The 17,541-nt window shown below is 37.5% G+C and overlaps 1 protein-coding gene across 6 annotated transcripts; it reads left to right on the top strand.

Moving 5' to 3' along the window:
- Window positions 1-119: 119 nt before the first annotated feature.
- On the top strand, window positions 120-16,157 carry FAM76B (family with sequence similarity 76 member B). Of its 6 annotated transcripts, XM_074816230.1 has the most exons (11): window positions 120-327; window positions 599-663; window positions 1,015-1,069; window positions 2,487-2,642; window positions 3,558-3,754; window positions 5,754-5,801; window positions 5,999-6,079; window positions 6,760-6,895; window positions 10,561-10,662; window positions 11,280-11,325; window positions 16,063-16,157. In XM_074816230.1, the coding sequence occupies exons 1-11, from the start codon at window positions 223-225 to the stop codon at window positions 16,104-16,106; spliced, it is 1,035 nt and encodes a 344-aa protein (XP_074672331.1). In that variant the 5' UTR covers window positions 120-222; the 3' UTR covers window positions 16,107-16,157. The 6 variants fall into 6 exon arrangements, with proteins under 6 accessions (XP_074672331.1, XP_074672330.1, XP_074672332.1 ...); XM_074816229.1 differs by lacking the exon at window positions 16,063-16,157 and having other exon boundaries at window positions 11,280-13,842; XM_074816231.1 differs by lacking the exon at window positions 16,063-16,157 and having other exon boundaries at window positions 6,763-6,895; window positions 11,280-13,842.
- The last annotated feature ends 1,384 nt before the right edge of the window (window positions 16,158-17,541 follow it).

The raw sequence follows: 17,541 nt of genomic DNA on the forward strand, positions 1-17,541 counted from the left end.
ATGCCGACACCGACACAAGGGGGACGCGGGTCGGCGGTGCGGGCTCTGCGCGGGGCCTAGGGCGGCGGCGGGGCGCGCTCCCCAGGCGCGGCGGCGGCGGGAGGGGGGGGGGCGCGGCGGCGGCTCCTCGGCGGCCCAGGCGGCCGCTCCGGTCCTCGCCCCGGCACCTCCCTCTTCCCCTCCCTCGGCCCGCCCGTGTCCGCCCCGCCGGCCGCGGCGCGGATGGCGGCGGCGGCCGCGGCGGCCGCCCCGGCTCTTTATGCCTGCACCAAGTGCAACCAGCGTTACCCCTTCGAGGAGCTTTCCCAGGGCCAGCAGCTCTGCAAGGTGCGGGGGGCTGAGGCGTGGGGCAGCGCTCACCGGGACAGGCCCCCCCTCGCTGGGGCTCTCGCAGCTCTGGCATCCCGGTTGGGGGGAGCAGCAGCAGCAGGAGGAGGAGGAGGAGGAGGGTGGCGTCGGCCCTGGCGCGGGGAGGCAGCCGCCGGCCCGGCGGGACGCCCCTCAGGCAGCGCCCGGCGGGGGACCGGCCGCGGAGCGCCGGGTGAGGTCGGTTTGAGGGTCTCGGCACAGGGCAGTAACGCCGCTCTTCTCCCCTCAGGAGTGTCGGATCGCCCACCCCATCGTGAAATGCACTTACTGCCGCTCGGAGTTTCAGCAGGAGAGGTAGGGGAGGGTCCCGCCTCGCCCTGTGCGTGACCTGCTGAAGTCCTGCCGCAGGCGGTCGGTGGACCTGCAGAAGGGACGGCTGTTCCACAGGCGTAGCCGTTTGTAACGGCAGAAACTCACACCGCTGGAGATGCTAAAGAGGGCAGAACCGCAGTAAAATAACCTGCCTGCCTGCTCTGGCGACACGAGCGTGTCGCATAAACGCAGTACGATGTTAGATTTGTTGGCTTATCGTTAACTGCATACCACAGCGTGTGTTTGCATGTGTGTTTTCCAGTAATTGCATGGCAAAGAATTTCAAGGTGTGTGTTTGTCGCTGAATTCAACATTATGCAATTTTATCTTTAGCAAAACTAATACGATATGCAAGAAATGTGCCCAAAACGTGAAGCAGTTTGGAACGGTGAGTAGGCTCTTAGTTCTAAACGTTCAAGTTGAGTTCATTCGCGTTTTAAATTTAAAAAAAGTTCTCTTGCAACTAATCTTACTTTCTTTTTGGGGAAAAAACATTACCTTTCAGAAAGGTGATGAAAAATACTGGCCGCTCTTGGTTTCCTTCATGGCTTAACGTTTCTTTTTTTTCAAATTGAAATTTATTGTGGTTATATTGTAGCTTAACAGTTACAAATAACTGCACTATAGCTATTCATAGCAAAACCAATATTATTTCACTTTTTGCATGTAACATTATTCTTTGCATATTCTCATAAACAGACACTTGATGGCAGAAAGACTGTTAGCTGTCTGTGGTTTTTAATGAGTGGTAAATGTGAAAATCTAGTAATATCATATACTTTCTATTACGTAAGTCTTAAAAATTTTGAATGCATGTTAATCATGTTAAGCTATTAAGCAGAAAAGATTTTGAGTATTAGCTGTATTCACGTGACTTCACATCTTCTCATCTTGAATTTCAGATTCAGTTCTGTTAGGAAAATCTTTAATATATGAATATGCACATTGTATCTGATCACCCTGCAGATACTAGTTTATAGAAGGTATCAAGATAATCTTGTGAAACGAAAGTGTATCATTTCTATATGCTTGAGATAAACCACATTAGATGAAATTCAGGTTATTTGAGAAATGTAACAGCTGTTCATGTGTAGTCAGGTGTTTTGTGAATGTAAATGTAAACTGAACAAAATACATTCTTTGAAAAGCTTAAAATGTAGCAAAATGAATTGCAAGATAGATCAACAATGGTTTTTATCAGTAGTTCATCAAAAAATGGAACTGCATTGAAGATAATCAAACATTTCTAACCTATGAAAACTGGCAGCAATTTTATTTTCCAGCAGCATATTATTCTAGTTGAGTGTAGGATATAAAAGTTGATAACCTGACCTGATGGTATCTGAAGTTGTGGTTTGTTGTTTTTTGTTGTGTTTTTTTTTTTCTTTTCCAAGGGTCCTGCAGGATTGCAGGGATCAGGATACAAATCTTGGATCTGTAGGGTTATCAAATCTCTGAGTAGTACAAGTGACAGGGATGTTTTCAGAAACTTTCAATCTAAAAAAATTACTTGATTACTCTTTAATTTTTTAAAGTAATTTCTTTAGTAATGTAGTAAAATAAGGAAAAGTCATTTTTTAAAAAAATAAGAGGCAGGCATAGAGATGAGCAATCACATTGTTTTTTGCCATTGGAATTATGGGTTTTCATGGAAAGTCAATAGAAGTGGTAGGAAAAAGGTTCTTTAAGATAGATTATATGAAGCCCTAGTAGTTTAGAAGCATCATTGTGTGATTTTGAAATACCTGTGTTCATTACAGAAACTGTAAACGTATTAACTTCAGTTCAACTTACCTGTTTTTCAGCCCAAGCCTTGTCAGTATTGTAACATTATTGCAGCATTTATTGGCACAAAATGTCAGCGTTGCACCAACTCGGAGAAGAAGTATGGCCCACCTCAGACATGTGAACAGTGCAAACAGCAGTGTGCTTTTGATCGAAAAGAGGAGGGAAGAAGGAAGGTAGGCTTTGTTCCACAGCTGTAATGGCTTAGGCTGAAACAGACAGTGTTCCTCCTTCATAAGAGAAAGGTTAACAGGAATGTGTCTTAAGTTCACTAATATTAGATTAAAGTTGCTGTGCTTTACAATATTTGAATTAAACTTCCCAACTTGCAATTGTTATGTTAGCTGCTGGGTTAACTTTAAATCAAATCACTCTTTTTAAAAATAAGCTTAAGCGTAAGCTGACAGTTGTAGCTGGGGAACAGAGGTTAAGCAGCTGAACAGTTCCTGGTGCTTTGATTTTTTTGGATTTTTTAATTTTTCTATCTGATGGCTCATATGTATCTCCATAACTTGAATCTGTCACTTTACCTCTTCTGATTTGCCTACTTTGCCTCAAAGTACAGCATCAGAGAGGTAGACTGCTCTGAGCAGCCCTCTGTGTTCTGTTTTCTTAAATAGCTTTGGTGAGTGCCACTTTCTTATTCCAGAAGGTGCTGAGGAAATGACCTCAAAAGTCTCTTGCCTGAACGCAAGAGTAATGCTGGTTTTATAGAAGAATTTACTTGGTACATGTAACACATTGGTTGGACATCTTGATTCTGTCTGGAATACGATGAGTTGAGAGAGGGTACATGGTGTCTAAACTAAAAATGATTTGTCCTTTTAAAAAGTTTTGTCACTTCTGTGATACAGAGCAAGTCCAACATTTGATAAGACTGCTCTCTGTCATAACTTTAAATGACAAAAAGAAATGGAGTTACTAAAGGATAACATGGATATGGTAGTGCTGCTTCATACCAAAGAGATGTCTGGATTTTTCCCAAAGATACCAGATGAAGGGAAACAAATTTTTCTTGCAAATATTGAAGTACATCTTTCTAGTGCAAGTGTACTTGGAAAAAAACCCTGCTATGAATTATTTCCCAAAAGGTTGATGGAAAGTTGTTGTGTTGGCTCTGTACGCTGTCCTACAAGAGAGTGCTACAGAAGACAAAAGAACAGAGGAAGAGCCTAGGATCTTCACATTCTAACTCCTCATCCTCATCTCTTACTGAGAAAGACCAGCATCATTCAAAACACCACCACCATCACCACCACCATCATCGTCACAGCAGCAGTCATCATAAGTAAGTATTTCAAAAATCAGTGTAGCTGTTGGTACCTCTTCTTCTTCTGTGTTCTGTTAGTACTGAGATCAAATCAAAGGAAATAAGAAATGTTGATTAAAACATGGCATCAAAAGCAGTAGCAGAATCTTGTTCTTCCATGGTCTGTCAAAATTCTTGTATTCTTACAGTTTGGATGAAGAGAGGTCAGCAAAAAGCAGAAATTCTTGGAGATCATCAAACTAACCAATGTTAAAATCGATAAGAAGTTTAGAAAAGAAACCCATGAAATGGCTACAGAAACAAGTTAGCGATAAACATGAATTTGGCTTTCTAAGCAGTAACTGCTGCGTGGTAACTGCTATTTTACATGCATTTACCAAGGGTTAGAAGGTGTGTGTTAGCAGTGAGCACAGGACAGCTACTTTGCTCAGAATCTCCACCCTAACTTCATCCTGACTTGTTTGTGTGCACATACTTGCAGTTAAATGGAGAAGCAGAAGCAACGATGTGGGTTCATCCTCAGTCTAGGACCAGTTTGTGTATCTCTCCTAGTTTTTATAATCAAATCTGGCTGAAATAGGCGGGTTGTGAGTGGCTGTGTTACAGACATAGGGAAATAACACTGTCAGTTCAGTTACTGGCACTCTGATAACGTTTCACACAGTTTTGTCCCATCTTCTGCAACTTTTCTCAGCATGCCATCTCTGGCCATGGCACGCACAGTGTACCAACCTTAGTGTACATACACACAGTTTGTTTAGTCATAAATCCCAGAAATGATTTAGTTTTTATGCCACTATGATTGTAGTCATGATTTGTATTTTCATTGGTAGGCTTATGGCACCATAACTTTAGAACTACTTATTTTTGTGTTGGATAATAAATACTACGGCTGCAATAGTAATGACCGTGACCCCAGACACAAACACTTTCATTCTAAGCTTCACTTTTCTAGTGCTTGTAATTTTCCATTTTGACTGAAACTTGCCTAAGTGTGACTTAAACATAGAAGCAAAATAAGGTGGAATGATGCTGGGAATGAGGATAAGAGCAATGCACATACTTTCACTTAAAAAAAGAGAAAAATAAGATATTTTTTCTTTAGGAATTTGAAGAAAAAATATTCTTGTGATGCAGAGTTATTGTACTGTTCCTGTTCTTTCAAATCTCTGCTGAAAATTGAGTTACAACAAGCTAAATTTAATTTAATGCATGTGGCAGAGATATAGTAAGGATTAAATAAAAAAAAAGTTAGCTCTTTACTACAGAATAGAACTTCTAGCGTACTCAAGAGTTACAAAAGTAAACATATCTCTATAAAGATTACAACATTCCTGGTTTGGCATCTTTTTTTCTGTAGGCTGCCATGGGTCCATTGCTTCTGGTCCAATAAATACAACTTTTTCCCTGTCCATTTCAGTTATTGTTAAAATGAGACAATAGAGACAATGAGGTAGAAATACAGTTTCATTGAACTATTTCATTTGGTGCAGTCTTCTACATTCTACCATTTCTGTATCAATGGTGTTTATTAGTTGCTTTTGGAATTACTGAAAACAAATGTTTAGAGCTGAGAAGCAGTTGTTTTCAGGGATCCAAAAGTTAACTTTGCTCTTATGCCGCCACATAAGCACCACTTCAGGCAATGTTCATATGGCAGTATGGGAATCCCAGGAATGCTGCTTTAGACCAGCTTGCTGAGTACAAGATTAGCAATATAAAGTTCAGAAAAATTGGGAGGTACCAGCAAAAAGGTTTAGCCTTCAGTCTTGAAGCCTACCCCTTGTGTCTTAGGATAGCGTAAACATTTTGCCAAGAAATATTTTTATAGCATCCTGTACATGGTGGTCACGAATATGAGAGATAATATGACTGTCCAGCTGGAAATTCGTAATTGTTAACTTTATTAAAAAAAAGGGTGTGTGTGTGGATTTTTCTCAAGTGCAGATACCATTCACAGAAAATCAGAAATAATGGCATGTTTGGTCAGTTACCAAGTACATTTCATGTGTTTCAGAATCAGCAGTCTGAGTCCAGAACAAGATCAGGGACTATGGAAACAGAGGTAAATGTGATATTATTTATTAATTTCCTTTCACTTTATCTTGCAGTTTTCATTTAAAGGACTTTTTTTCTTGCATTTCTGGCTAGTCTCTAGCATTCCAGCTAGGAGCATGAGTTAGTTATTTTACATGTACCAAATGGTGATATTAGAGAGTTATATAGTATGAGGCTTTAGGTTTACATTTTGTTTGATTTCAGCCATAAATCCTCTGCAGCTATTCAGAATGAAACTCCAAAGAAAAAACCCAAACTGGAATCCAAGCCATCAAATGGAGATAGGTAAAGTTATATTTTTGTAAAGCTGAGCCATTTCAACCAAATAGAGCACCGATTTGTGGCCAGTTGCTTCTTTTCTTTTTTTTTTTTTTTTTTTGTCTGAAAGATGAGGGAGGTGAAACTGTTGTCCAGCCAGCCAGATTACTGGGTGGCATCTGAGTGCTGTCAGTCAACTAAATGACTTTATTAGCAGAAAACTGGCACTGTTTTCCTGCTTTTAAGCTGTTTGGGGCAAAATTAAATAACACTTATGTACAAGGCAACAGTTGTCAGTGAAACAGTATTCCCTGACATTGGTGTTTTGTTGATTAGATGCAGGGTTGAACCTGCTGCTTTAAGCTTATCTAGTATCTAGAGAAGTCTTTTAAACCTTAATGTGCGAGACTGAATCTTTATTCTGTCTCTGGCCAAACAGTTGGAATAAAAGTAAAAGTGGCTGCTTCAGTCAAAAAGTATTTGTCCCCCTCAAAGCTAATACTTAATTATATTTCTGCAGGTGTATGTAATGTGTGCCATTAGTAAGGTAATTTGCCAGTTGCATCCATTTCTGTCAGGTACATACTTTTTTTTGCATTAGTCCTTAAGGATGTTTGTGGAATTATTAATTATCCAATTTGAAATTTTAAAAAAAGTACTGTTTTTTTCTGTTTGTGGCATAAGTAACTATTGTTTTTTATTTTTAGTAGCTCTATAAATCAGTCAGCAGACAGTGGAGGAACGGACAACTTTGTCCTCATAAGTCAGCTGAAAGAAGAAGTAATGTCACTTAAACGACTTCTGCAGCAAAGAGATCAGACTATTTTAGAAAAAGATAAAAAGGTAAAAGTTGCACCTGCTTAATAAGAACTTTATAATTTTGTTTTCCATTTTGTAGACTCTTAACACTGTCAAAATGGTGACATAAAACAAAAATCAAGTCCAATTCTTTTATATGGTAACTAATCAGGTCTTACCATTTAAAGAACAAGTTTGGGACTTTTGTATTCTGAATATATTTTGGCTCTAAGTCAGAAAAATTCATCTTACCTCACTTCAGCCATCTAGAAGCTAGCCACCTGTTTCACTGCTAATCAGGCTGTCTGCCACAGGTGATGGATAAAATGCCAGACAGTGGTTTGTACATTTTACATACTCTAAACTGAGTCACAGCAAAGATCCCAGATACCTGTATAGGCTGATGGGCACACAAAATAGGAGGATTAAGAGTAATAACCATTCAGAGTTTAGCATAGTTTCTGGTTATTTTTAAACTAAAGCAATCATAGCCATCATTAATGAGTTGGTGTCCAAATTTACATGTGCAGTGTATGAAAATTAAATGTTTTGATTTTAAAAAATTGGTAGTATATGCGTAGTGTAGGTTATCAAGTCTGTGGATGGTCCAGAGACTAGAAGAAAAAAAAAAGCTTGGATTAGATGCCTGGCAGTCAACAAAAGTTAAGTGAAATAGGCCTAAATGGCTGCATGAGACAAGAGATTCACCCTTCAAACAACCTAATGACTAAGAAGAAAAGAGAAATAACTACAAATACATACTTTGCTCTGCCTTTATTAGAGCTTATTTCTCTGCCATCTGATTAACTAGATGCTTTTAAGACACTGTAATGGTGGCTCTAGAATGTCTGATTGGGAGCGAGTAGGTTACGGAATTGTATTAAAAATAAATTTACTATATTTTCAAGTAAAATTTTGATTATAGATGCACGGTGGCCTATCAGAACATTGATGGTTAAGAAAGGCTTATTGTTCCTGAAAGGAAAATGCTTCCACTTTTAAACCATAGTTCAGTATCTTCATTTTTGCATTTAAACACGTTTTTAAAGGATATTGAACCCTTTTTTGTTTATACCACTGTTTTAATATACCTAGTGTCAGAAGTAGTTGCTATTTCGAGCCTTTAAGTAGTTAATGTGAAAGAGATAAACAGTCTGCGATGGATTCTCTTTAGGTATTTTCTTCAAAGGACAGACATTAAGGCCCTGGTCTCTCTCCTATAAAGCCAGTAGAAGATCATGAGTCAGTAGGAAATTCACTTATCTCTTTTTATATTTGATCTATTGGGCAACACTAACAAAAGGGTTAGGTAAGGAAATGTCACCTACTTCTGCATAACCACTGCAATAACTTGTTTTGTGCTGTTTCCATAGGGAGAGGATCTAATAATTTTAATATCCCCCCTGCTAAACCTATTTATTTGACCTCAGAGTTCTTTGAACTTGAAGACTCCTTCAGGCATGAATTACTTTCAGAATGTCACTTACTTCCTTCAGGTGCTGCACGGGGGAGAAAAGCTGAACACTATCGTACAGTGTTTGCATAGCTGAAAAATTTACAACGAATGAGTGCACTGTAGATTATTTTTGACGCCAAGATAGTAAATGTAAAGACATGTACTGAGATAAAAGCCTGAGCCAGGCCTGTGGAAGATTCCTGTTAAGACCTTGCCCCAAGATTTACGTAGAGACAGCATTTGAACAGTTGGGAGTGCTCCTAAAGAAAAGCCTCTGATACGTATAACGTATGGCAACAAAAACAACTGGGTATACCAGCTTTACAGACAATCCTCATTCATCATTTTTCATTACGAGTCAAGATCTCAGCCACGTCATTACCAGTGCTTATTGTTTACAGTACTAGCCTTGTTCTGCTTTCTGGACAAAATGTTAGTGAGACACCATGACACTTCTGTGGGGCCCTGAGACTTGAGCATTAGGAAGGGACCACAGTTTGCTGAATGTTCACAGGTAGCGTGTTTGCTCATCTAGTTGCATACTTTACTGTGGTGCAATACTACCACTGGTTGTTTTGATATTTAGTTTGTGGTATGTGGTTTTGTACTGGATCCCCTGGAATTTACAACAGCTGTAAGTACATAACCTTGAGCAGCAGTCTGTGTACAGCGAGGTATACATCTGACTTGGTTTCAGCTGGGATAGAGCTAATTTTCCTTCTTAGTAGCTAGAACAGTGCTGTGTTTTGGATTCAGTATGGGATTTGGTATGAGAAGAATGTTGATAATACACTGATGTTTTTAGTTGTTGCTAAGAAATCAAGGACTTTTGAACTTCCCACGTCCTGCTAGTGTGCAGGTGCACAAGAAGCTGGGAGGGAGCAGAGCCAGAGCAATGGACCAAATTGGCCAGTGAAATATTCCATATCATGTAATGTCATGCTCAGTATATAGAGGAGGGTTGGTGGGGAAGCTGGTTCTTGCTTCTGGGGTGGCGTATTTGGGATTTTCTCTTTGGGATTGCTAGTAGGGGACAGGCTGGGCCTCGGTTGGCGGGTGGTGAGCAATCGTGTTGTGTATCCCTTGTTTGTATATTATTACTATTATTTTTAAAATTTTATTTCAATTATTAAATTGTTTTTATCTCAACCTACGAGTGCCTTACCTTGACCCCTTCAATTCTCTCCCCATCCCCTGGGCTGGGGCGGGTGAAAAAGCAGCTGTGTGGTGTTTGGCTGCCCGCTGTGTTTAAACCACGACAGTATCCATGTATCAAGATATTTGCACTTTATTTAGGACCATTTGATTGACAGTTCTTTTGAATACCTTGTTTCACTACCTGTGATTTGACACATACTAAGGTTGGTAATAGAAGTCTTGGTAGTAGTTTTAGGAATGTATGTCCTGGTTTGTTGTAGTGGGCTTTGCTAGCAAAGATGCTTCATTTCCTGATAAATCCAAATTGAACAGAGAGGTTCAAAATAGCCAGGTGAATCTGGGATGCTTTGAGGAACTAAACTTTTTCAAGAAGTTGTTCCTAAAACTTCTGGGTCTGTATACAACAAACTGTTAGTAGTTCACCCAGCTGCATGTGCTTCCCGAGGAAGCATTCAGGCAGAAGCATATATCACCATTGAGAAACACCTGCCTTGGTGTATGTCATCTGGATCTCTGCCCGTCTTGGAAGAGAACCAGTGGCAGCAGTACTATACCATACACTCAGAATTAAATCATAACTCATTTTAATTACGCATTTCTAGTAACACAGTTCGTTTAATTCACTATTGTTGTGGAACGAGAAGCAGTGAAACTCTGGGATGTACACTTTGATAAGGACAAATTGTGGTATAAAAGGACAAAAAAGAATCCTTTCTGTTGTCTTTGTATGGAAGACTTTTCATGTGTTACCATACCATATTACTGAAGAGACATAACTGAAGATTATGGTAAGTATCTCACAGTTGAAAGAGCCATTAAGGTTATAAATCATTAGTCTTGTATTTGATTTTTTTTTGAGGGTCAACCTCTTTATACGAAATCCTGAGCAAAAAATATGGTTATATAAGTACAGTTGTTTTCTTAATATAAACCAGACATACCTACTTTTCGAGCTACTTCTTAGGTGCTGAGCTGTCAGTACTACAATAGTAAATAAATACAGTGATTCCTGAGGCTTCCATAAAGGTTTCACAGATTGATTAGAAGATGTACACTGTAGCAGTCCAAAGAATCTTCATAGGATTTTTGTTTTCAGTTGACAGAACTGAAGGCTGACTTCCAGTACCAGGAGTCTAACTTGAGGACAAAGATGAACAGTATGGAGAAGGCTCACAAAGAAACTGTGGAACAGTTGCAGGTGAGTAATTGCTTATCAATACCTGAGAAATACTTCAGATGGAATTATGTATTCAGTCTGTCCACTCACGACGTTTAACTTTGAATGCATTGTACAGCAGTTCTGCAGTCAACAGACAATCTCCATGTGAATTAAACTCACTGAAAGAATTACTTTCTAACTTTAAGAGGCAGAGGCTTACCTCACATGCTTTCTCAAAGGTTATGTTAGTTTTTTGTCTGTTCTCTGATACTTAATCAGTTGTCAGTGCACTATTAATATGATTTAAGGGCTCAGCATTAACACAATTGACAATTAAATGTCTCTTGTTAAAGCATACGTTATCAGGAAGAAAGCCTGAATTAGTTGCCTTACAAATCACAGACTGAACAGATCCTCGGTGCAGTACCTCAGACACTAAATTTTGCAACAGAGGAAATGTGGTTACCTTTTCTGTTAAAGATGGCATATGATTATCAAAAAGCATATACAGATCTTTCAAAAGTGATCGTAATCTTTCAAGATTCTCAGCATGTACATTTTGAGAATGTTTCATAAATGCAATGGGAAATTAGTGCATGACATTACTATCTGAGACATTTCAGTAATTCATAAAACTTTTTTTATCTGTATTGCAGGCCAAAAACAGAGAACTGCTCAAACAAGTTGCAGCATTGTCAAAGGGTAAAAAGTTTGATAAAAGTGGGAGCATACTAACATCTCCTTGAGGAACTGGTTATTTATGGGGTTTGCTACTCAATGTAAATTTGAGTAATTCTGTGAAGCCCTTAAAATCCTGTGTAGTGGAAAAAATATTTTTGCACACCACATTAGTTGGCATGTTTCCTACACGTTTTTATAATTAATATGCAGCTTTTTTTAGTTACTGTTCAGATGAAATACTTCAACTGGCTTGAAGAATGTTTTTATTTTTTTGATATTGGAAACTTTTTGCCAGCAATAGTATTAAACAATTGCATAGAGAACATAGCAGTGCTCTCTCTAAAAGGACAACATGCAATAACAAACTAGGTGTACTTTTTACAAAGCAGCAACTGAGTCTTTTAAACTACACTGATTTCAGCCAAAAGTTTATGAATCTGCAGTGACACTGAACACTGGTTTCTGGCAACTGTTCTTTTACTTTGTATCAAAATATAAATTTAGAATGGAAATCATGGTGCTCTCAAGTGAAACTAAAAAAAGGCATATATGTATGTGTAAATACAACTGTAACGGTTATATTCTTAGTTATAACAAGTAATTAGTGTTTTACATTCTTGTGATAGGGATTTACTGAAAGATTATCTATTGTACAGTAACAGAGGCAGTGTGGTTTTTGTAAGATTTACTGTAGATTTTTCTTGCAAGTGCCTTTCTCCAACTGTTTATTTATAGGAATGTTGGTATTTTGTACATAAGGTTTTTAAGTTTTAAAATCATGTTTAATAAATGTTTTATGTAAATATAAATGTGTGTACAGAGTAATCTGAAACAAAGATCAAAGAGGCTAGTGCAGTGCTTGAAGCAGCATTAAGAGCTAGCTAATTGATGGACAGTGAGTATTTGCTTTAGATAACCTTTGTAGCTTGTGTCTGTGAGGTGTAGAATTTTGTTAGTGCTGCTCATGCCAAACACTTCCTGAACAAAAAACAAGATGTTTTTTGCCACACTGGAGTTTAGTTGTTTGTTTATATATTTTTCCCATTTGGCACAGCGCTAATTTTAATTCCGTAGCAGACATTGTACTCCAAATATTACATCCTTAATTAGTAATATACACTCAAAGTTTTTTAAAAAAAATATTCCCCATTGTTTGATTTAATGTACTTAGTTGTAATTTATGGTGATTCTTCTTAATGAATTGCAAGATTCTCATCCCCCAGAAAAGAGTAGCCAAAACTAATGCTCTTGAAATTAATTAAGGATTGGATATGGTGTCAAAAGTGTGGGTTGTTTTAATTTTTTGGGTAGATTTTGATTCTAAATTACATCAGTTTATCTCTGCTCCTAATGGACATTAGTCATATTCAGAAATTTCTATTAAACATAATTTAGTATACCCCAAGGTCTCTGTTCAGGAAGCTGAGCTACGAATTGGCGTAAAGTGAAGTAGACTTATATAAGTAAGGGTTTCGTTCAGATCTGGGTACTGACTGGTAACAGGGTAACTGCTCATATTTCAGTAAGCTTAACTGTGTAGAATAAGCTACACACCTTTTAATTAAAGAACTAAAATCTAAAGTTCCTTGGCTGTCCACCCATGTAGTGAACTATGTGAACATCTTTTCAGTAGTTCAAATGAGTTCCATCAGTGACAGACTACTGAATAATTTGAAAAAAATCACACTATCTTGTTTCGTATGGTATATGTGTATTTTTATACCCTAAAATCAACTTTGTATGTTTATAAATGCTCTTCTTTAAACTTGCTAAAGTAGGGTAGAGAATGCTGCTATCCTTTGGGGATGTTGTTATTTTTTTTTAACATACAAATTTATGACTTTCATTACTTCAGAGTGAGTATTTTGATAATTTTTTTTTTTTTCCAGTTGAATGGTGACCCATGTTTGGTGAAATTAGTTTTAAAACACAGAAATGCTTAGCAAATTGAAATGTTTGAATTAAGATCACTTAATGATATCTGTTCAAGCTGCAGTAAGGACATTTTAAAGGAACAAACTGAAGTTCTATATTAGAAGTAATTGACCTTATAAATCCCAATCTGAAAAATTTTTAGGGGCTTCACAGTGTATAGTTCTAATTAAATACCTGTGGCTTTTCTTCCATAATCTCATTTTTAACATGAATTTTTTAAAGTTGTAAACTAGCCAACTGAATCCCAGTCCTGAAAATAGTGTCCTGGAGCTATAGATTATTGACATAATAAACTGATGTTCTTTAAACGTGGATCTGCGAGGAGATTGTTGTACTGTATTGTGCTTTTTAGCCTGTTTCCAGATGTTGATTAGCATTGACCAGTAATGGCCATTTTGGCTCAAGTTATTTATGTATTTTAAGCCTGTGAATATTGCGGCCCCCTTTTAGATAGTATGTCGAAATACGCGTTCTGCGGTGAAGCTATTCAGCTGTCCACATGTATAGACTATTGAAATACTGTACTGGCACACATCTGACCGTTGACATTTTGTACCTTTTCTAAATCCAATGTTTCACAATAAAATCTTGCCAAAACATTAATCTGTCCTGTTAAAATTATTCAGAAATTCATATTTCATATTAATCCTTCACGCTACATCACTCGCTAAAAGTCTGTGGCCAAAAAAGGCAGAATTTAGTATTTGCATGTAGTATTTAGATGTTTGGGAAGATTAGACACCTTGGGCTGTCTACAAATTGTAACAGAGCTTCAGATTAATTTTGCTCAAGAAAATATTTTGGTTTTCTACAACAGGGTTATAGTATCTAGAAATATTTTCTTGGAGAGAAGAAGAAAAAAACCTTAAGGTTTAGTAGAAATCTAGTGACGTTTAATAAAGCCTTCAACAGGCTTTTTATTTTCTGATTAATGTCAGCACTTGTGTTTAAAAGTGCACGAATTTCAGTCTTAGTGTGTTAACCGTAAGGTTCATTACATTGAACGTACATTGTGTACAAGTTAGGTCATTCTGAGATTTGAAGTGACATTGATAATTTCTGTCTACTCCCTTTCTTGTTTCAGGAGGGGTTAGGCACACACACCAACATGCTGCTGGCTGTTGGTCACGGTGGCTCCTAGTGTTCAGAGTGCTTGTGCTACAATTTGTAGATCTCATTTTATATTTTCCTCAGCAATCAATCTTCATCTTTGCACAATCCAGCAGAATACTTCTCATTCAAGAATTAAAGTTCAGAATGAAAAAAAAAACCAAAACCCCACAACCAAAAAAACCCCACCCAAACTGACAAGAGAGTAAGATTCTGTAGCTTTCTAGTCAAAGCAGTTACCTACAAGGGGGGAATCTTTGAGTTTCAGAGCTTTTAAAACAGTGTAGATTTTATCTTAGGTATAGTAATAAATAATATGCTATTCTAATATTGAATTGTTCTTAGCTTTATTTTAACACAAATTTGCAATGGCTTTGTTGAAGCAATTCATTTCTAAAGCTGAGAGCAAGTAAAAAACCACGTGTGGTACCTAGTTTAGATATGGCTTCCATGTGATGCATGCAAAGCTTGTATAATTGGCCATGTAACAGATTGACTCCATAAAAGAGATTTGCATCATTTGAAGTAAATTTCCTTAAAGAACATTTAAATTGATATAACCTGTGTATAGGCACTTAGGCAGTTCTTAATGGTCTTCAGTAGCTTCAGAAGCTCTGAATACACACTGATTTTTTTGAAAACACTGAAGTTTATGATTGCAAACTATAATCTTAACTAACTTTTTAAAATGGAGTAAAAGCTGTTCATGTAATTTTTGTTCCTTCAGATGAGTTACTGAATCATTGGTTCAACTGAAAATACTGCAATAGAAGATACATTTTCTCATACATTATGTGCAATTCCTTTAGCTTTCCCCATGGAAAAGGTATTGATATATAAAATGACTTTTGCTGAATCCCACAGAAGTAGTAGGAGAAATCAGACAAGGAGATTATTGAGGTGGAAAGAGGAGATGTTTGAGGTGCTCCTGGGGAAAGAAGGAGGGTAATGGAGGTGTAAGGGCTAATGGGAAGAAAACCTCTGAGATACCATGTTACTCAATTAAGTGATGTACTGAATTACATGGCTGGGTTTTTTCAAGGCATGTATTATCCGTGCATGTTCAAAAATGGCAGCTCTTGAAGGTAAAATGCAGCATTACTTAAGGAAGTTTTTTGTTTGTTTTTCTTTTAATGATACTAGAGTCCAAATTTGAGAAATGAACAGAATAAATAGCTTAACTTGAAATATAAAGACATACAATGTAAAATCCATCTTATAAGCAGTTAGTCGTGCTGTTTAGGCCTAGAAAAAATAGGTAAAACTATAACAGAGTACTGTATAGCATTGCCACAGCAAGTTTCAACGTATGACTTGAACTTTCTGTTGATCTGTTCTTGCACATTAGACAGAAATTGTCCTTGAAGATATGTCACTCACCAGCACATGAATCATTGACATTTTTCTTTGCTTTAACCGAAACAGAAGACAAGACTGGATTTGCCCATTTACCTTTAAAAATGTTCATTATAGTATGCTGGTACTGTTCTAGCCAACCTTGCTCTTGGCAATTTCTGTTCTGTATATCTCCTTCTGGTGAATAAAGGCAATTTTGCATTTTGACAGAAGTGGGGTTAAGTATCACAGATGCATTGATATGCTAAACAAGCCAGGTGAAAGTAGAGATTTGCTTGTAGAGTGTAGATTTTCCTTCTGCTAAGGCCTTCTGTCTCTTGCAGTACTTGGCTAAGTTCATTTATTTTTAATTGTCAGTTGGAAAACAGGCATTCCAGCTTCTGACGAATACTAAAAGCTGAAGATAAACCTGTGTCATCTTTGCATACAAAAGGTCAGTCTTAGAGGCATAAGCAGAGGACTGCTTTTATAGTGACTTTTTTTGATTGCAGAAGGCTTGTGGACAAACAAAAATAAATTGGACTGGCAAATAGGTGAGAGTTGCTTTGGATCTTATTACAGGTTGGGTCACAGGAATGTGATGTATTCCTACTACGGCTTCTGCAGATATTAAAATTTGCAGCCCAAGTTGATAATTGCCTCCAGTTGTATCCCCCCCCCTTTTTTTTTAGTAACATGCTGTAATTTATTTTGAACTGAATGCTGAAAAACTGAAGATGTTTTCCCTTATTTGAATCAACAGATAAATGTGTTTTGCTTTATTTCAATAAAAGATCCAGTGCATTCACAATTTAACCTTCATCAGGTACATCAACTCATACCTTTTCATTTTATGGAAATCTTTAAGGTCAGTTGTATTTATAGATGTTCCTTGGGAAACTTTTTAAACTTTCTTAGACAACTCTTTGCATAGTGGTTTACTTTTTGCAGAATCATGTGTGTGAATTTCCCCTTACGTTTGTATGATCAAAATTCCACTGCAGCATAAATGATAGGATTATTCCCTGGAATGTTTTTGTCCAGCCATGGTCTGCTCTTGAAAATATTTTGTGACTGTATTGATTAGAATTCAACTTACAAAAATTTATTATTAACTAATAAAAACGTATTGAACCAATTTAGTAACAGAAAAATGTCTTTTTCAGGTAGAGATTATTCCTTTTGATGGATGTGAATGTAAAGTGAGGCATTTTCCTTCATTTATGGAGGAGAACTGTACCACTTAAATTAGTGTGTTTACAGAAATGATGTATTAGAACATAAAGAACCTTTCAAAAAGGGGAAGAGTTGTAAGGCTGTATTTGCTGGAATAACTTAAATCACTGCTGAAAGGCTAATGCATTAATCTAGCTGACTGCACTGAAGCAGTCTAGTAGCGCTCACGCAACCTGTTGCAGTGCTGTAGTTGCACAGCATGTTACCAAATGCAGCTGGGAACACTAATTTCAATCATTCCTTCAGGATCTACAAGAATTTGCTTGCTGGTCACTTACCTGACTCTGGGGTGCAGCATTCGTTAAAGTTATCTATAGTGCAAGATACCTTTATAACATCCACAAAAGTGAAGTGAGCACTCCATTCTTCTTACTGGAAAGGCATGAGATTATCTTGGGTGAAAAAAACAAAATTGCCTTGCAAGATGCAATTGAAACTTAATTCCTGCATTCCTTGGTTGAAGATACTTCAGTTTTTCTCCTGTAATAAATCTGCTCCAGTTTTTAGGGTGTCATTAGTAGTCCATGGTGCTTTTTCCTCTTGTTTTGCATTAAAGGTAATGATATGTAAAGATTTGTTTTAAAGCAAACACACCTTTGGATCTTGTTTACCAAAAGTGAT

This window comes from Strix aluco, chromosome 2, assembly GCF_031877795.1.
Source record: "Strix aluco isolate bStrAlu1 chromosome 2, bStrAlu1.hap1, whole genome shotgun sequence".
NCBI classification, from domain to species: domain Eukaryota; kingdom Metazoa; phylum Chordata; class Aves; order Strigiformes; family Strigidae; genus Strix; species Strix aluco.